This window comes from Podarcis pityusensis, assembly GCF_964106645.2.
Source record: "Podarcis pityusensis genome assembly, chromosome: 3".
NCBI lineage: Eukaryota > Metazoa > Chordata > Lepidosauria > Squamata > Lacertidae > Podarcis > Podarcis pityusensis.
Window position 1 is genome coordinate 5,638,785 of NC_138026.1, and position 20,990 is coordinate 5,659,774.

Genomic DNA, 20,990 nt, shown 5'->3' on the forward strand with positions numbered 1-20,990 from the left:
AAGAAGATGGAAACCCCGGGTTGCAGGTATTGTGTGACTATTCCAATCCTTCCGCATATGCAAAGACATTTTCATTTCAGGATCGAAGCACAGAATTAAGACCTTGGAACAGGCAACGGGGGTGAACTTCAAATCCAGCTCTGACATGACGTCTTAAACACAGGCAGCAGTCACAGTGCTTGCTTCCCACCTGCCAGCCTACCCGCCGATTCCGGTCCCGATCATTTGGACTAAGGAGGCTGCTTCCCTTTCAGTTTTCCAGATTTAGGAACAGAGTGAACAAAGTGAACCACGAAGTCAGCCACATTAGCAGCACTCTGCCATGGAAACAAGCAGCATTGCCATGGAAACTGCCTGTTCCAGTGGCATGCAGTTGGTGGAGGAAAAGGTGGGCAGTGACAGCCTCTCCTTTCTTAAAAAAGGTACAAGAGTGATGAGAGCTAACGTTTGGGGAGGGGAGAGGAAGAAATATACGGGGTCAAATCACCAAATAAGCCCATTTGAAGGTATCCACTGATTTGATGCCTAATGATGGGAGGACAGGAATTTCTTGAGGCGAAACAGATTTCACAGCCCTTTGAATATCTGGCTCCTAAACAAGTGAAATTTCTCTATATGGACAGCTGACTTCCAGCGATATTTTTTGGGGGGGTGGGGGGAGAAAACTGGTAAAGTTACCATAAAGCCTCCCTATGGAAATTTGGGTGGTTTTCACTGGAAATTTTCCTGATACCCTAGGGTGTGATCTAACTCAATGTGTTTAGTTTACTTGAATTTTAGTAAACAAAGCTTGAAAGATTGAAACTGCCAAGCTTGTCTTATATTGCAATTGGCAGGCATTCGCAGTTAGCAGTGGACTTATGAAATGGGGGAAATTGTTGCTGAAGAAGAAAGCACTTGAAAAATGTTATGCCCCGCAACACCGCCAACTTCACCTCAGGATATATGCAACTGTACGCCACCCCTCAGTCTTAAAACTTTGTAAACAAAACAAAGAACGACCAGCAGTTAAAGGCCCTTTGCAAAGAGGTATTTTATTCAAGACTATTAACAACAACAACAACATTTTGTTTGTATCCTGCCCATCTGACTGGGTGGCTTCCAACATATATAAAAACATAACAAAACATTACACATTAAAAGGCTTCCCTATACAGGACTGCCTTCAGATGTCTTCTAATGGTTTTATACTTACTCATCTCCTTGACATCTAATGGGAGGGCGTTCCACAGGGTGGGCACCACTACCAAAAAGGCCCTCTGCCTAGTTCCCTGTAACTTTGCTTCTCACAAGTGAGGCAACTGCCAGAAGGCGCTCGGAGCTGGACCAACACTTTAAATTGTGCTCGGAAACATACTGGGAGCCAGTATACATCCTTTAGGACCAGTATTATATGATCCTGGTGCCCTCTCCCAATCATCAGTCTAGCTCAGGTGTAGACAACCTAAGGCCCAGGGGCCGGATGCAGCCCAATCGCCTTCTCAATCCGGCCCGCGGACGGTCCAGGAATCAGCATGTTTTTACATGAGTAGAATGTGTCCTTTTATTTAAAATGCATCTCTGGGTTATTATTTATTTAAAATGCAGAGGTGCATTTTAAATAAAAGGACACATTCTACTCATGTAAAAGCATGCTGATTCCCGGACCATCCGCGGGCCGGATTGAGAAGGCGATTGGGCTGCATCTGGCCCCCGGGCCTTAGGTTGTCTACCCCTAGTTTTAAGTACCAGAAATACAAAACAGTTGCACAAGCACAGCTTATAGACCTGACATGTACGTGCACATACACCCCTTGCTTCACCTCCAAAGAAATCCAAATCCATGTTTTGATCTTGTGCAAATAATATTGTAAAGTGGGGACAGAAGCCTCACTAGGAGTATGGAATGTCAGTACGGAATGAATTGTGTAGTAGGGCTATGCAATAAATTGCTATAGCGTCCAATACTAGTATTGAAATGACATCGTGGGCAAGTGCTTGAACCAGGCAATATACCGTGAGGGAAATGTGAGCAAAAGGTGGGGACTGACAGCTTCTCAGGGGGGCAGCACTTTTCTTGGCAAGAAGGCACCTCACGCTGAGGGTGGGCAGCCATTTTCCCGATGAGCCCTTGCCTGCAAGCACACAAACCAACTCTTTAAGCGTAACTTCCTGCTCTCACCCCCAAAACTTCCCGAGTTCATCTAATGACACGGATCCTGCTAGCAATCCAGGAGCAAAGACACGTGTGCACACACGCCCATGGCTAGTCAATCAAAGAACCAGCGGCAGAAACGCAAAGCTGAACTGAACTTTAAGCAGCCAGCAGAGCCCAGACACGGCACCTCCCAGCCCAGGGAGGGACATGCCAGCCAATTGGTACAGCAAGATCTGGAAAGCAGAGCCCTCGGCAGCTGATTTCCCAAACAGATACTTTTCTTGGCAGGAAGGCCCCTCCGTCTCCCGGCTTGCTCCTGGTATGTTGCTGCCTTTGCCTTCTTTTGCATGTGTGTGTTTGTGCCTCTGTGTTGGTGGTGCCTTTACTTCAGAGAAAACACACAAAAAAACCAAAACCTTGCTGTGTGGTTTAAATCTCTGTACCTCCAACCCTATACAGTGGTACCTCAGGTTAAGTACTTAATTCGTTCCAGAGGTCCGTTCTTAACCTGAAACTGTTCTTAACCTGAAGCACCACTTTAGCTAATGGGGCTTCCCGGTGCTGCTGCGCTGCCGCCACACAATTTCTGTTCTCATCCTGAAGCAAAGTTCTTACCCTGAAGCACTATTTCTGGGTTAGCGCAGTCTGTAACCTGAAGCGTATGTAACCTGAAGCGTATGTAACCCGAGGTACCACTGTATTTCCTTATATGCTTCATCTTCTTCTTATTTCCTTATACAGTGGACGCTTGGGTTGTGAACGTGATCCGTGCAGGAGGCATGTTTGCAAGCCGCAGCGCCATGTCTGCGCATGCACAGGTTGCCATTCAGCGCTTCTGCGCAAAGCGCAATTTAGTAGTTCTGCGAATGCGTGAGCGCCAAAACCCGGAAGTAATCCGTTCTGGTACTTCCAGGTTCGGTGTGGTGTGCAACCCGAAAACACGCAACCTGAAGCGTCTGTAACCCGAGGTATCACTGTATGCTTCGTCATTTCCACCACCACGGTTGGCCTGCAAAGGAACTCAGCCGCCGCCATCGTGAGGAGGCCCAGCAGGGTCCAGCCCCTCAACACTGGGGGGATTCAGCCCCATCATCCCTGCATACTTTGGGGCCCCATAGAGTTGGTGTGTATGAGTTGAAGCATGCTATCAGACATAGTGATACATAAAAGTATTATGATTTAGTTGGTGATATATCGCAATGTTGAAAACCAGTTATCGTCCAGCCCTATTATGTAGCCTGGGCTACAAATCCTGGCTGCAAGATAAAATTTCCACTGTAAACCCTTGAGTAGAAATGCAAGAGCATGCAGCAGTGAAACACTATTTATTTCATATAAGCATGCTGGAGATAGAAGCTAATCATCAATGCATTTACTCCATTCAGAAAAATTGTAACGCTTCTACAAACATTATGTGTGTTCTCTCTCTCTTTCTTTCTCACGTAAAGTCACTCTCCCAGCAAATATTCCTAAAGAGCCCAACCTCATGCTTGAAGGATTTATTTATTGTTACAAAGTACTGAAGTCAACTTCTACCTGTATCTAATTCAGCATTAACTGCACCCAAAGCTGAAGTCTAGAAGTGGCTTAGTAGACAGAGAATGCCCTTTCAATTCCCTGCCATGAGTGCCTTGGAAATCTCACTTCCATCAGCAAATTCAACAAAAATACAAATGATGTCCTACAGCCCATTCTGATGGCATGTGGCTCCCAAATTTTACCTGGGGAGGGAATTGTGAGGACGCCCCAGCACGTCCCTGCTTCATTCATCCTCCAAACCGCCCTGTATCAGGAAAAGACCCGGCCAAGAAGATCCTGTGTTTAAACTGAACATGAGATTTCACTGACTTAGTGATCTCCAGTTTGATCATTCACTGCTTCCTGCAGTGAGGTGGTGAGGGGGAAAGGCAAGGTGGAGAGAGCAAGGGAGGAGGCCAGCCAAAGAATCCAGCATGCAAAGTATTGTCTTCACCAGTGCTTAGAAAAAGAGATGCTATGGTCTGGACCCAGAGAGAGAAACAATGATCTTCCATTTTATCGATGGTCATAAGCTTTTCTGCCTCCAGCCGCATTTTATGTTCCTTTAAAGTTTCCAGGCATGGCCAAACTTGGCCCTCCAGAAGTTTTTTTCAGACTACAACTCCCATCATCCCTAGCTAACAGGACTAGTGGTCAGGAATGATGGGAATTGTAGTCCCAAAGCATCTAGAGGGCCAAGTTTGGCCATGTCTGCTTTAAACACTATATGAATTAATTAAGAAAACAACCATGTCTCATTAACAAAGGTAGATACCAGAGTTAGGGGACTGCTGGTTCCATGGCAATTTTAAATTTGCTGCTTTAAGCCTTATATAACATGCCTGTGTGAATCTTTCTGGGCTAAGTCTAGAAACTGCCTTGAGGGGACTAATCACTATCTTTGCCCATTGTGAGCTCTCTTCCAAAGCATTACAAAACAGCATCCTATTTCTTCCTACTATGTAGTACAGTGGTACCTCCGGTTGCGAACGGTATCCGTTCCGGAGCTCAGGTCACATCCCAAGGAATTCGCAACCGGAGGTGCCGCTTCTGCACATGCGCGGTTTAGCACTTCTGCACATGTGCGTGGTGCGTAGAGTGTTTCTGTGCATGCGCGTGCAGCGAAACCCGGAAAATACTTCCAGGTTTGCAGCGGACGTATCCTGAAGGATACGTAACTGGAGGTGAACGAAAGTAGAGGTACCACTACAGTACACACACACACACACACACACACACACACACGTGGGGGAGAAGCAGCAGAAGTGATTGACTGTTGTGTCTGAAAATGCAGGGATAATATTAAAGCTGTCCATTTTACCCATCTGGTAGAGAGAATGCCCACTGCCTCTGGTATCACATCCAATGCAAAAACGGCTTCCAAAATGAACACATCAAAACCCCATCAAGATTGCACTAGATCCTGATTTAAAGTATGTATTGCTATAGAGCATTGTGCTTCCTTTTGCTGGAAGGTGAACTGTAATGACTGTGCCCTGAAATGCAAAATATCTGCTAACTGTAGATGCATATTGGAAGGAAAGCCATGAAAAAGCACCCATTTAAAATTTCAGGTGAGGCCAGCAGAGCTTCACATTTCACCTCACAAGCCTAGCAATTATTCACATAGAAGATTTCTGAAAATGCAGTCTTAGTTTTCCCTATCTGATTAGTACATTGATCCCAAAAAGTTGCATACAAAATGTTGCCTGTTCATGATATGGTGGATGAGATAATGAAATACAATTGAAATGTTCTAACTTCTCAATTTTATTGCTCACCTCCTGCCTTCTGGTTCTGAAAATCACATCTCTTAAGATGTGTCAGAACAAATCAGAATTATCTGCATAGAAGGTTCCTCAACAATGTAACTGGAAATAAGATAAGCGTTCCAAGAACTAAGCATGATGAATCAGATCAGCGCAAGACAACTCTTCTCCGTTTGCAAGATATCATATCACCCATTGTGCCATTTAAAATAACTTTGCTAAATCTGAGTTGCTAAATAATGTGGTTCTGATGTCTAGCCGTTCAAGTTTAGCAAAGTTAGCTATTAATTCTTTGATTTCAAGATATACAGGGGATACCTAGGCTTCAAAAGTACAAAACAGAGAAAAGTACTAAATGTATTGCTTAACCTTTGTAGCCTGGTGCGGCCAACACCCAACAAAGATTTCAGGGCAAATGTAAGAATATACAAATGAGCTCACCAAGTATCTACTTTGATTTTCTTGACTGTCAAAAACAGGGACATAACCTTAGATTTCAAGGTCAGAAGATGATGTTTAGTTGCTCTCCTTTTAGATTGTCAACAGACTGCTGTTATGAACATTCTGCAAGCTATCAATCCCATTCCTTTTCCTACAGTGGGAACATGGGAGGAATACAAGGTTAAGAGAACTTGTATTCCCAACAGAGGGCAAAGTATCAGCTCCATACATTCCAAGTACTCGAAGATGAACTGTTTTTATCCTTATAAAATTCATCATATGAAAAAAAAAAAAGGATTGGATAGACAAATGCATTCATTTTCAAACCTAGAATCAAAAGCCATAAAGGAATGACTGGGGGCCTGATCCACTGAATACCACACATCTCAGAATTTTCCTCACTACATGTGATAAGAAATCAGGTAAAATGCCTGCAATGTTTTAGATTTTTAAATACATACTGAGATGGCAATGGTTCGGGTTGATTGCATGATTTCATTAAATATCAGGTCCATAGCCAGAAGACAAGGGATAAGAAAAAACAAACACACACACGTCCCAGCCTCCCACCCACTCTGGCATTTGAGCATTAGTGTATTCATAGCATTCATGTGCTTTGCTTCAACTTGAGATTCACGTTTTTGTGTGAGTGCGCGCACACACGCGCGCACACACACACACACACACACCACTCCTGTATATGTTTCAACTTGAATTTTTCATAACCTAGATCAGCTCCAGGGCATAACTTTTTACTCACAGCCTATATAAACAGGCAGAAGATTCCTTACCAAGTGTTAAAATACAAGCACAGAACCTTCCCCCCTCCCATCTTAACAGTTCTAAAATTACACTGTTAAAACATGTTTGTGGAAAATATAGGCTGAAAGCAGGAGTTAACTATACAGTGTTCGCCTTGTCTCTAGGTGGTCATTGCCCTGAATGCCTTTAAAGAAACAGAGAGAATGAGAGGGGGCAAGGAAGAAGAAAGAAGCTGCTCTGATTTAACTGCCCTTCTTCGAGGAGACCATTTTGACTTGCTTTATGCTCTGTGTCACGTCTCTGCGCCAATCCAATTTCTCAAGATCCTGAGAGAGGCGAGTAAAGGTGGTCATCCATGATGGGACCAAGTCTGAATCTAAGTCAGGCGTGTCAACTTTGCCTCGGGGGCCTAATCCACCCCACAACTGGTTTTATCCGGCCCCTGTGGCAGTTTATTTATTGGGGTCAAACCCTTAAAAAAGCTTAAGAACTTTGGGGTAAAACCGTAAAGAAAGCTCAACAACTTCAATCCTAAAAAAAATCGTTAAAAAGAGCTCAACAACTTTGGCCGACCCTCACGCATGTTCACTTCACCAAATCTGGCCCTCTTTGAAAAAAGTTTGGGCACCCCGATCTAAGTCATAGAGGAATTAAAATAATGTGCAACTTATGCTCCACTTCAGAGTTATACAAAGAAGTACTTAAAGACAACAGTAAATGTCATCATCCCAATCCTACCTGCATTTAGGAACCCATTTCACGAATGAACATTCCCCAATCACATAGTTTGCTTTTGGGGTGAAACAAGGGATCACTAATGTGCAAGGAAAAGGACACACCACATAAACTCCTATGTCCCAGTGCAAGAAACACCTCCAAAAAGGTGAGATTATGCTCTAATGGAAGCAGAGAACAAACTTTACTGCAGTTTTTTCTGTGTACCATAAACACTTAATTCACAAACCAAGAACTTGCACAGCTTCTGCCACAATTGTATTTCATATGCTGCTTCTCCATGTAGTTGGTCCAAATATATGCAAAGCCAACCTCTACAACTTCCATTAACCAGCTGGAGGACACACACCAAAAAAATTAAGAATGGGTAGCATTTGACCAAAGAAGGAAGAAAACTTTAACTCTATATTCAATTTTATTTACCTTTATATTTTCAGTACTTAACTTAAAAAAGAAGATTGAAAATATTCCAAAATTTCCTGGTTCTACAAAGGTCTGAGTGCCTAAATACCCAAGATGATGGGATATTTGCAGCTCTCTCGTCTAGTATAAAGAGGCTTGCACTGAATTAACAGGGAATAAAAATTACTAAGTGGGAACAGAGGTATTCAGTTTCTTAAATATTCTCAAATTCCAGAATATTCTAAATTGTTGCATATAATGCCAGCAGGGTTAGAGACAAGTTGTACAATGTTGCATATTTTACAAATCTAATTTGCATTCAAAGATCTGCTGCATATGTATTCAGCATCTCTCAAGCCCTCTTGTTGCACAATAAATTCATTTGCTCAATTATTACTAATCCCAACAGCTAGATTACTATTCCTTATTCCTCAGATACCAGAATCACAACTGAATTAAGTAGTTAGAATTGCTCCAGCTCACAGAATCATAGAACTGTAGAGTTGGAAGGGACACCAAAGATCATCTAGTCCAACCTCCCGCAAAGCAGGAATTTCAGCTAAAGCATCCATGACAGATGGCCATCAAATCTCTGCTTCAAAACCTCCAAGAAAGGAGAGTCCACAACCTCCTGAGGGAGACTGTTCCACTGTTGAACAGCTCTTACTGTCAGAAAGCTTTTCCGTATGTTTAGTTGGAATCTCCTTTCTTGGTGCTTGAAGCCATTGGTTTGAATCCTACCCTCCACAGCAGGAGAAAACAAGCTTCTTCCCTCTGAAGCAGAAGAGGGGAACTGCTAGCCCATGACCAGACGTGGCCCACAGCACCATCCCTCCTTGTCCCTTTCCATGTGGCGACCATGTTTAATGAGAAAGAACAAGCTTTCTATTGACTCCAATAACTGTTTTGACCATGGGTAGGCAAACTAAGGCCCAGGGCAAACTAAGGTCCTTCTCAATCCGGACCGCGGACGGTCCGGGAATCAGCGTGCTTTTACATGAGTAGAATGTGTGCTTTTATTTAAAATGCATCTCTGGGTTGTTTGTGGGGCATAGGAATTCGTTCACCCCCCCCCCAAAAAAAAATATAGTCCAGCCCCTCACAAGGTCTGAGGGACAGTGGACCGGCCCCCTGCTGAAAAAGTTTGCTGACCCCTGGTTTTGACTAATTGCTAAAGGCATGTAGGTGGGTGAATTGGTCGGGTTATATGACCACCCTGCCAAATATATCCCCTGTGGAGCAATTAAGCATTTGAAAACAGAGAACCAAAAATAAAAAACCACCATTCCCATTGGCTCAACTGGGAGGCTACCTTCCAACTCTTAAGTGGTGCACAGGAAGGGGTGGAGAGAAACCCACACCTGGAGAGGGAAGGATTAGGCCAATCAGAAGGTCGGCGGTTCGAATCCCCGCAACGGGGTGAGCTCCCGTTGCTCGGTCCGAACTCCTGCCAACCTAGCAGTTCGAAAGCACATAAAAGTGCAAGTAGATAAATAGGTACCGCTCCGGCAGGAAGGTAAACGGCGTTTCCATGTGCTGCTCTGGTTCGCCAGAAGTGGCTTAGTCATGCTGGCCACATGACCGCCGGCTGTACGCCGCCTCCCTCGGCCAATAAAGTGAGATGAGTGTCGCAACCCCAGAGTCGGCCACAACTGGACCTAATGGTCAGGGGTCCCTTTACCTTACCTGTGATCTCTGTCATTCCTCATTGCAGGAATGCTTTTTTCCAGGTCAAGTTGCCTGGTGTCAAGGTGTGACTATACACGTGCACACACACATATGTACCGCGGACTGCAGCGCTGCAATAACACCGTTAACTAGATAAAAGTTATGTCTCTCTGGCCTGCAAGTTCCTTACTATGCAACTTCAAAAAGCCCTTACATACAGAAGTTAAAACATTTCAACTTTGAAGGCAAGTATACTGCTAAAATCACCTGTTCAAACCCTCTTCTTGCCCAGTGCCCACTATTTAAACTTAAAGGAGCTTAATTTTTGTTGTTTTGGATGCAAGGCACTGGAACTCATGCTTATATTTCCCAGGACAGCCTTTCCTGCCTTAAAAGTGCAGGCTGATGTCGCAACAGGCGAGCACAACAGGGGTCCCTCCACACAGCCAGTGCTCCCTGAGGATAAATACAGTTGGGTAATTACTGTTACTACAAAGCCATTGATAATATTTCATAGGAAGGGGCTGCCTGGGAGAGAGAGATAGAACTAACATCACACAGAGCAATCTTTGGGAGTCCTCTGAAGCAAAGTAATGTTATATTCAGATTTGTTGCGCTTGTTCTCACTGCTATCCACGGACGCTTGGTTCCAGAGCTCAAAGAACAAAAGCAGCGCATGAAATGTTCTCTTGCTCAGGAAAAATACTAACAACAACAGTCATTGAGAAGCAACCGCAGCAGCCTATGTCCTCCCACCCACGCAGCAGCAAAAATCACGTTTTAAAGGCACATTAACGTTCGGTTTTTAAAGTTGTTAAAAGAACTGATAGAACAGCTGTGCTGGCTGGGAGTTGTAGTTCAGGACATCTGGAGGGCAACAGGCTGGGCAAGGCCACCGCAATAATTAATCAAGCGGGCAACAGGATTTTATTTATGGGACAAAATTGATGTACTGCTTAACTGTAATAAAATCTCTAAGAGGTTTCCAATAAATACTAGAACTATAATTTTTTTTTAAAAAAAGTAAAATTAACAGTAAGAGAGATTGAAATGCAAGTGGGATATTCTTCCCTCAGCCCCCATCAGCAATTTTGGAATAAGAGTGGCCTAGGCTGTTTTTAAAGATCACTGAGATAGCACATGACACAGGCTAAACACGTTAAAGTCCTCCATATACTATTATTGGTTACTTTAAAAATATATATCACAAAGATCATATCCAGACACAGGTCTGTTTCTTACCCAGTGTTCGAAATTAGCCAGTGCCAGACACATTTTGCACCTGGCTTTCAACCACTTGCAACAAAGTGAAGATGCCTGGGAGCCAAGATGGCGGATGACATCTCCACCACGGAGGTGCATGCCTGGGGATAATTGAATCTGGACTGCTTTCGCAAGCTAATGCCACATCCTTTTTTATTATTATTATTATAAGATATTTCTTAAAATTTTCAATGTTTTACAAAACACACAAAGAAAAAGAATAAAAAAAGAATAAAAAAGAAAATACATAGTAAAAATATAAAAACAATTCTTTCCTTCCATTACTTAACCTTCATTTACTTATTTCCAGGACCTCCTCACACCTTTCTTTTTTGTATTCCAGTTCAATTATTTTGTTCAGCAAATCCCTCCCCTCTTTTAATATCCTAATCATTAATCATAAAAATGTTGTAATTTTAGATTTTTACCTATTACATAATAAACCCTTTTTTCATCTTCCCTTGTAACCTTTCAGCTAGAGACCACTTAGTTTCTATCCAGCATCATTCTAACATTCATTAATTTTACAATATTTCTGTAAATAATCTTTAAACTTTTTCCAATCTTCCTCCATCGACTCTTCTCCCTGGTCTCGGATTCTGCCAGTCATTTCCGCCAGTTCCATATAGTCCATCACCTTCATCTGCCATTCTTCCAAGGTGGGTAGATCTTGTGTCTTCCAATACTTTGCAGTAAGAATTCTTGCTGCTGTTGTAGCATACATAAAGAAAGTTCTGTCCCTCTTTAGCACCAATTGGCCGACTATGCCCAAGAGAAAGGCCTCTGGTTTCTTCAAGAAGGTATATTTAAATACCTTTTTCAATTCATTATATATCATTTCCCAGAAAGCCTTGATCTTTGGGCACGTCCACCAAAGGTGGAAAAAAGTACCTTCACTAATGCCACATCCTGTTAGAATTCTATCCGTTATATTTTATCTGCACAAGCAGAATGAATTCTGGAACCAAAATGCTTTTTCTGTGCAGCCTGAGCAGGAACAGTCACCATTAAGAAAAAGAAGTCGGAGTAGGCCAATATATGACTGTCCCTGGATCATGGGACTTTTCTTCTTTATGTTTTCAAAGCTCTTAACCTAGCTCAAGGTAGTCATCTGAAGTAGCCAGATGTTTAACTGAGAACCAATCACGGTCAGTCCATCATTTGGAAAATAAGACTTTAGAGCTGTCTTGCCCAAAAGTGGCAACTGTAAAATAGTGTAAAATGCCCAAAAATGGTGACTGTAACCTTGGCTTAAGAAGCCATTTTGCACCTGGCTTATATACCTGAGATTCTAACACTGTTTTTACCCCAGCTTTTCCACAGAATGTGCCATTACTAACACAAGTACCGAAATATCACGAAGCAATTCCTGTCATCGGACCAGGAGAACAGGCAAACTGGCTTTGCTTACTCATAGGAATCTGCCTTATACAGAATTAGACCACCAGGTCCACCTTCTCAAAGCGGCCGCAGCTCTCCCAAGGTTTCAGAAAGGGGTATATCACCATCCCACTTGGAGCTGTCAGGAATTAAAACTGGGGCCTTCTGCAAGCACTGCATGTGCTGTGCCCCAGATACGGTCCTTCCCATCATTGCAGGCTCATCAGGCAGCCAACACTGACCCCTTCCCTTGAGGTCGTGTTTCTCCCTCGCACTGGGCTTTCTGTGGGACTTATGAGCAGCAGCATAGTGGAGGAAAAAGGGACACACTCTGCCAGTGCACAGGAGGAAAATGACTGCATGGAACCTGGAATCAAGACACTTCATCTTTCTATAAACTGACGTGAGAAGGAGGAAGAGAAAAGAGGAATGTGTATTCATTCAGCTGGCTCCCAATTTGCAAACCATGGTTTGTTGGGAGTCAGTGTTATGCCCACATTAGGCCAGTATCATAGAGATGCAAACTTCTGCTTCCAATGTCACAAGCTTGAAACAAATGTCTTATGTCTAAGAGCGAGCTGGCAATAAAACACTGCTCAAAGTTGGAATTAACTCTTTATCAGCAAAAATATGATCTCCACAAACTTGGTTGAGTGTCAGGCCTAATGACACTTCTTGGTAGTCTTACTCCCTGAAAATCAGTTGTCGAGACTGAAAGTCCCTGTCGCCTCACAGCCTTCTATGTCCCTTCTCCTCCAGGGCTTTCCCTGGAAGGGGCTTTTTTCCATTGCAAGTCTAGGTTTCTAAACCTAGAAATGATTACATACATAGGAAACATTCATCTACAAGCAGCATTCTACGGCAGGGACATGGAGTTTTCACCCAGTTGGTGCGCCTTAGACAAACAACAAAACAAAACCATATTGTCCCATACAGAGGCATGCATTTATTTCATTCCACTTTTACCCATGTTCTTCCAAGGAGCTCAGGGACACTTACGTTTGATTCCCATCCAGGCAATTTCAGACTCAAACCAGCTCAGCTCCAGCCTTCAGCCTATTCTTAGGAGACAGCTTCCTGGCCTCCCATGCTTCTTTCCTATTCCACCGGAAATTCCCTTGAGCAAGAACCTTCTTAACCACAAAACAGAAGCTGACACCAGGCAGTTTTACAACCTATAAAACAGGACTCTAAAGCAGGTAAGGATGACAGGGATGTTGCAATGGGTCCAGTGGAGGCAGATCTGACACAGCCGCTTGCCTGCTCTGCCCTCAGTGGACGGATCTGCAGCAAATCCAACACTGCTACTAGGTGGGCAGCTAGCAAGGAAAATAAGCACTTTTATTATTCTTAATTATCAGTTATATCCTTAATTTACTCACACGAGCTCTTGCTTCTGCCTTAAATGGCAATTTATAGAAATGTTCCCACGATGCCACCACTCCCACCCACACTTAAGGTTTAAATCAGACTTCCTCGACCTCAGCCCTCCAGATGTTTTGAGACTACAGTTCCCAGCATCCCTGACCGCTGGTCCTGCTAGCTAGGGATCATGGGAGTTGTAGGCCAAAAACATCTGGAGGGCCGAGGTTGAGGAAGCCTGGTTTCAATCTTTTGGATTTCACAGACAGGAAACTTTGGATTATTTATCCATTCAGCATCAGAGTACCACAAACAGGTTAATTTTATTTTCTAAGGCCGAAATCCTTAGGTCGCCTACTCCAAAGAAATGCCAATGACCTCAATGCAGCAGTGGGGAACCTTAATTAGGGGCTACATAGGGAAGCCAATTTGTTGCATGAAGCTACTATCCAATTGGGAGCTCTGGGATGTATCTGATCGAAGCAGGGCTTTAAGTCACCACTGCTCAGTTGATTAGTGGTGACTTCAAGCTTCCCCTTGGATCGGCTGGGTCTTCCTCTGCAGTGTGTCTTGAACTCAAATCACACTGCAAAGAAAAAATGGGTGACCTGGTGCCATGCAAGGGATGGCAGGGATGGCTCCTCACCTGACAAAGTGACCTGAGTGGAGGGCAGGAAACAAAGGAGATGAAAAGGTTCCCTGCTCCCGCTTAGTGGAATAACCCTGGAACAAGCTGTTGAATTGCAGTCTAACACCTGATCTTACAATGGAAGGGGTGGAAAGATACCTCCAAACAAAATTAGCAAAACTGTGAAGGTCAGCTTACAAATGACCAGCTTCACTTAAAAGCATGATTTACACTAGACCAAAGAATGTGTAACCCTGCAGGACAAGGGGAGGAGAATCCAACTTCCAAGGAAAAATATCCTTTAATTCCAGAATTTTCATAGAATTGTAGAATAGGAAGGGACCCTGAGGATCATCTTAGTCCAACTTCCTGCAATGTAGAAAGATGCAGCTGTCCCACATGGAAATCGAACCTGCAACCGTTGCATTATCAGCACCACACTCTAACCAACTGAGCTATCCAGATGTTCTATATACATTTCTCTTGCTGTGGTCTAAACCACTGAGCCTCTTGGGCTTGCCGATCAGAAGGTCGGCAGTTCGAATCCCTGCGACGGGGTGAGCTCCTGTTACTCAGTCCCTGCTCCTGCCAACCTAGCAGTTCGAAAGCACGTCAAAGTGCAAGTAGATAAATAGGTACCGCTCCGGCGGGAAGGTAAACAGCATTTCCGTGCGCTGCTCTGGTTCGCCAGAAGCGGCTTAGTCATGCTGGCCACATGACCCGGAAGCTGTACACTGGCTCCCTCGGCCAGTAAAGCGAGATGAGCGCAGCAACCCCAGAGTTGTCCGCGACTGGACTTAACGGTCAGGGGTCCCTTTTTACCTCTTGCTTCAGAATACATCTTCTTTCAAACTTTATACCTTAGGCCCCTTCCATACATTTGTCTGCAAAGGAAGTTCTGGATATTGCAGAAGATTCTAAATGCAACCTAGAATACACATCCAATCCTCATTCTTTAACGTTAACCAAACCACTCTTCCAAGTAATCATAGAATCGTAGAGTTGGAAGAGACCCAAGGGTCATCTAGTCCAACCCTCTGCAATGCAGAAATCTCAGCTACAACATCCATGACAGATGGCCTTCCAACCTCTACTTAAAAACCTCCAAGGAAGGATAGTCCACAATCTCCCAAGGGAGTCCGTTCCACTGTCAAACAGCTCTTACTGTTAGAAACTTTTTTCGCAACTTGTCAGATCATCTTCTTGAAGATCCCAACCCCACAAAAAGCCTTCAAGGAACTCCAACTTCCCTTGAAATCTTTTCAGAGAAACCTCTCAGTGGAAGAAGAAAAATAGTTCCTTCTTTCCTGGAAGTCTTATGAGTACTTTCAGAACATTAAAAGATCAAACCAGGCAGAATGAGGCAAAATTGAATGAGGCAGAAGTTTAAAATATGCAGTTCACCAATATCTTCTTCAGAATGCATCAACAGTGACGGTGTGTTTAGAAATTTTTATTGTTATTGTTGATTAGACAGGCTGCAATCCTATTTGTAAAATAACCACTTCTACGTAGATATGCATTTCATTAATGATTCTGTGTGTGGTAGTCTTAAGAATATGGATTTTGGGAGTTGTTCTTTGACAATGTATTTCCACAACTGTAAACCTTGGAAATATTAGTGTTATAGTGTTACGCTTTAGCAATCATACTTTTTGCAATGTTAGCATACCAGGCTAGCTGGTTGTAAAACCATCTTACCACGCTTTGAGGATACAAGCAGTACATCACACCCGAAGAATTTATATGCCGGCACAAAATATCTTTATATCAGATCATATCCGTAAGGTTTTAGGTAGTGTCTCCATTGATAATACTTACAGTGATCAGTTACTTTTAAAGATTGTTTCTAATAGGAAATGAAACTAAAGCTTAACAGTAATCAGTTAATTGAACATTTACAAGAAAGTACATTAAAATCATTGGAGAACTTCAGCCCCCCCCAACCAGCTGCTATTTAAATGGTGTATTGCTAACAGAAAGCTGCATGTAAAAAGACTTAATACTTCCATTCCCATTCAACCTTGGTTAACATAATGCACCGAAGGGAAATGTCTTGCACACTTAACTGTCGATTAATGTACTGGGATACAGGAAGTTACCTAGGTTAGTATTCAAGTGCATGGAATCCCGTAACAAATGTAAATATTCATGCAAATGGCCTAGAATCTCTGCCATCAATAATGGTATTAGCTAAATCAAAGGGGGGGGGGGAGAGAAAGACATAGTCTTTAACGGCCAATACATTTCTCCCTGTTGTGCAAAGTCAGGATGTCTGAACAAGGCGGTATGTGCTGAAAAGACACCATTCAGTTTCTGAAGAACAAGAAGCAGTCATCACAGGGATGTCCCTGATAAACAGATTAGAGCTCAAGCAGACAATATGCACACCCCCCCCCCGCATTTACAAAACTAGTTCTTCATCCTCATGCATCCAAATATAAAGGTAAAGGTAAAGGGACCCCTGACCATTAAGTCCAGTCGTGACCGACTCTGGGGTTGCGGCGCTCATCTCGCTTTATTGGCCGAGGGAGCCAGCGTACAGCTTCCGGGTCATGTGGCCAGCATGACTAAGCCACTTCTGGCGAACCAGAGCAGCGCACGGAAACACCGTTTACCTTCCTGCCGGAGCGGCACCTATTTATCTACTTGCACTTTGATGTGCTTTCGAACTGCTAGGTTGGCAGGAGCAGGGACCGAGCAACGGGAGCTCACCCCGTCACGGGGATTCGAACCGCCGACCTTCTGATTAGCAAGTCCTAGGCTCTGTGGTTTAACCCACAGCGCCACCCGCGTCCCTATGCATCCAAATATAAGCGATGGCAAAAATGGCATCAATGAAAGCAGGGAATGAAACACAAATTTGCTATTTCCATTTTCAGGTCTAACAAATCACCTGCATTAATATTACAATACAACTATTAGAAGGAAAAAGGATAACATGTAACATCCAGGCCAAAAAATAATATTTGGAGCATACAGTTACACGTTGGCTCCCTCGGCCAGTAAAGCGAGACGCGCGCCACAACCCCAGAGTCATTCACAACTGGACTTAACTGTCAGGAGTCCCTTTACCCTTTACAGTTACATTTATCCTACAAATTAGCTGTGGCCCTCTGGTTCATTAAACACTGTCAATGTGGCCCTCTGTGCTGGAAAGGGTTGGCTATCCTGATTTACAGCTACTAATATTTTGCAGCCATCTGCAAGAAGGAAGGATTTTTGTTTTGAGTCTTGCACATTCCATACTGTGAAATCAATGGTGGGAAGCCTGGGGTCTTAAGAGATCTTGTTGGAAGCCCCAGCCAGCATGGTCCATAATCAGGGGTGATGGGAGCTCAGTCCAGCAACATCTGCAGGGCCAACCCTCCCCAACCCTGCTATAAATGAATGCTAAAAATGGTTGCTTATAGCAGACACCCCACCCCTGCCAAAACTAAAATAGCCACCGCCATTGGTAGAGAGGACTAGGCAACTGTTTTTATCATCCTTGTACCCATGCCAAATAAGCTTGCATCAGACTGCTTACTATAAAAGGGACAGAGATTCTGCAACAACTGTGTTGGTCTCACAGAATAAAGGGCATTTCTAGATGTTGGTGGTGCTGAAACAGTAAGTGCGATGTAAGGTATCTCATGGTTAGGTGCCACACAAATAAGGCGACTAGTTACAAATGCCCACTGGATTCTAACTTTGAGCTATTCCTTTGGATTGCATGTGGACATATTCAAATGGACTGATCACCAGCATGCCAGCATCATCAGCTTGGAGGAGAGCAAAATGAGTGGCTGTAACTAAATTTTAATGGGATTTGCCTTTGCTGCAGCAGAGTAATTAGTTCAAAACAGCTACAAACATAAAGCTATGAGGTGAAAGCCAGCCATTTTTTCCTAGTTGCAACCCTCATACCAAATCTACAATATGGGGAATGCAGCTCTGAACCACATTAAAAAGCTGTTCTAAGTCACTCTCCTCCCACAGGCCCCAAAATATGGTCCTATATACGGTAATCTCTCAGCCTTGTCTACTATCCCTACTTTGCAGCATGGGTTTACTCCTAATGCACAGTTTATTTATTTCTCTCACAGTGTAAGAAGTGTTTGCAGAACGTTTTTTAAGAAGCTCCAAAGTTCAGACTGTTCCCACAAGAGCAATGGATTTATCTCTTACTTCTTGGGGATGGGGTGAGAGAGAACAGAACAAAGCTGCCAATCATTGCAGGGCCCATGATTTCCACACTGTCTGTTGCCCAGGAGCAGTTTTCATTTTGCCACCCTAAGAAGAGACTTCTCCATGAAAAGGGAGAATCAGGCAAGCCAGTGTAAAAACTTGTACTCTGGCCCTTTCCCTGTCCTCACAGCAGCAACCTGTCAAGGTGAGGAGTTTAAGGCTTGATCAGAAGGACAGAAGACCTTAGGGACAATGCAGGGCCTTCAATTCAGGGCCCAACAACAAACCACAGCCCTGTATTCAAAGCAGCCTTGGAAGCCGAGCCACAAGCAAGATGGATGTTGAAGCAATCTTCCTTCCACCTTTGCAAGGCCCAGAAGCCCGAGAGGGTTTTGCAGCAGTCAAGTGCAGCTATATATTATTTTCGCGGCAGCAACAGATCACAAACTAAGCAGCAGACGATTCACAATACTGCTAAGATTCTCTCTTGTCAAACTCCAAGCTAGAAACGGGCAAGGGCGATTTATGTAAGAACTGCTCTTTCCCTCCAGCCCTCCCCATTTCCACAAAGCTGAATTAGCAACAGCAACATCCTCTCCACGGATGTGCGCTTCAAACCTTCGACCATCAAACGTTGCATTAAGGAGGAGGGGGGAGGAAAGGGGGGGAGAGAGAAAGTGACTCACTTCCCATTTCCAGCATGGAAACGAGGCCCCTTTCTGGTGCCAATAAGGACTATTTTGACCAGGGCGCCTATTTCCTAATTCTGCAGGGTTGCCTTTGCTCTCTCTCTGTCCCCCCCCCCCCCACAAACACACACACACAGAGAGAGAGAGAGAGAGAGAGAGAGAGAGTGTAACCCCTGCTTCTCTCTCCCTATTCAGGAAAAGGGCAAGGCAGCAACGACAGCGAGTTGGTGAATGAACGAAGGCTGAAGGTTACCGGATTTATGAATGTCAAGATCATGTGACAATAACGGGAACCCGTCTTATTCACAAAAACACAGGCCGAGGGAAAGTGCCGCGGTGCGGAGGAAACGCTGCCGAGCCCGAGAGAGAGAGAGAGAAAGGTGTGTCCCCGAGGCAAGTCACCTTTCACCACTACTAGCCTCAGCAGCCCCGCCCCGCCCCTTCGCCAAAGGAAAGCCGTGCCTTGCAGGAGAGGTGCGGTTGCACGGAGATCAAGCGCGGGATTCGTCTGGAAATTAGAAAGCTTTCGAGGGAAAAGGCGGCTTGAAATTAATTAAGACCCCCCCCCCTTTTATTTGCACGCAAGCTCCCGCGCTCTCTCACACACACACACGATGCCGATCCGCTGCAGCGCTAACCACGAGCTCCGAGCAGCGCCTGGGGCCCGAGGCTGCCTCGCCTTCTGCTAGTTATTTTTTAATTCAGTTCCTGCGCCGCCTTTCGCCCGAGGACCGCAGGGCGGCTTGCAACAGAAAAGCACACGAATGCGTGGCATAGTAACAAGCGGACACAAACACCGCCCCCTGCACAGCTTCGCAGGCCGACGGGAGCTGCTGCCCCCCGATCCCCCCCCCGCGCAACTTCGGCGCCGGCCCAGGCCGGGGGCCTTCCTCGCCGCGCGGGAGAGCCGAAGCCTCGCTTTCTCCCCTCGGCGGGGCCCGGATCCGCCCGGCAAGAGAAGCCCGGCCTCACCCCCCCCCCGGCTCGCTTTCTTTCTCCCGCGGCCAGAGCCCCGACTCCCGGCCTCCGAGGAGGGCGGCTTGCTCTCTCCCTCTCTCTCTCTTTTTTTATGAATGGAAACGCGTTATGCAAATGAGCGCGATTCAAGGGGGGGGGGGAGGAACACGACGCAGCAATGGCGGACGCGAAGGGGGCGTGGGGGGGGCGAGCCGCGGAACAGAGCGGACCGCGAAGAAGCGAGGGCGCCGCGGGGCATTGGCCCCAAGCACATCCGGCGAAGGAAACGCAAGGCGTCCTCTTAGCCCCCCCCCCCAAGCCACTTCCCAGAGGGGGGGGCGTACAACATCTCCCCCCCCCCACGAAAAAGGAGAAGCGGGGCGCCCTCCGCCACAGCCTCGCCACCCAGGAGGGGGCGTCGTCGGGGGGGGGGAGAGAGAGACTTGGGAAAGGGCAAAGATGCCCCGGCCGAGCAGCGCGCTCTCCAGATGTTCCCCCGCCAGATGTTCCCTCCCTCCCTCCCTCGCCGCCGCCCGCCCCCCCCCCCCCCCCGCGGCCGGCCACTTACTCGTCGGGGTGGGCTTCTTCGGTCATCTTCTCCCCGTCGGAGCTCATCCCCCTCCGCCAGCCGCCTGGGGGGCTGCGCGCCTCTTCCTCATCTTCCCGGGGCTTCACATCGCCGGGAGAGATGCGGGGAGCGCGCGAGAGAAGAGCGGGGGGAGGACGGGACGGACGGCGGGGAAGGCCGCCTGGGGGGCAGGGATGGAGAAGGCAGGCAGGCAGGCAGGCAGGCGGGGGGCCGGTCGCCCGCCCCCCCCCTCGAAGGCCTGGTCGGGGCAGGCGAGGAAGCGCGGGCTCAGCGCGCGGGGAGGCAGCGCGGCGTGGGCGCCTTGTGGTCCGGTGCGCCCGGGCGCCTCCTCCACGGCAGCAGCAGCAGCAGCCGGCGGCCCCGTCCGAGCCCCATCGCTGCCTTTACTCCATGTTGGATTCTCGCAGCCGCCAACAGGAGGAGGAAGCTGGGCGGAAGCGATGACGTGATCCCAGCCCAGCTGCTGTCGGGGAGGGAGAGCGAGGCGGGCCGGCCCCGCGCCAGCGCCAGCGCCGCTTCC

At 45.9% G+C, this 20,990-nt stretch overlaps 1 protein-coding gene across 1 annotated transcript in view; it reads right to left on the minus strand.

Annotated features, from left to right (window-relative positions):
- SPRED2 (sprouty related EVH1 domain containing 2) overlaps nt 1–20,853 on the minus strand; it is an 81,808-nt gene extending 60,955 nt beyond the window's left edge. Inside the window, exon 1 of the mRNA XM_080999244.1 lies at nt 20,450–20,853. Coding sequence (XP_080855370.1) covers nt 20,450–20,496 — 47 coding nt within the window. The 5' untranslated portion in view covers nt 20,497–20,853. The remainder of the gene's footprint in view (nt 1–20,449) is intronic.
- Nucleotides 20,854–20,990: the final 137 nt, after the last annotated feature.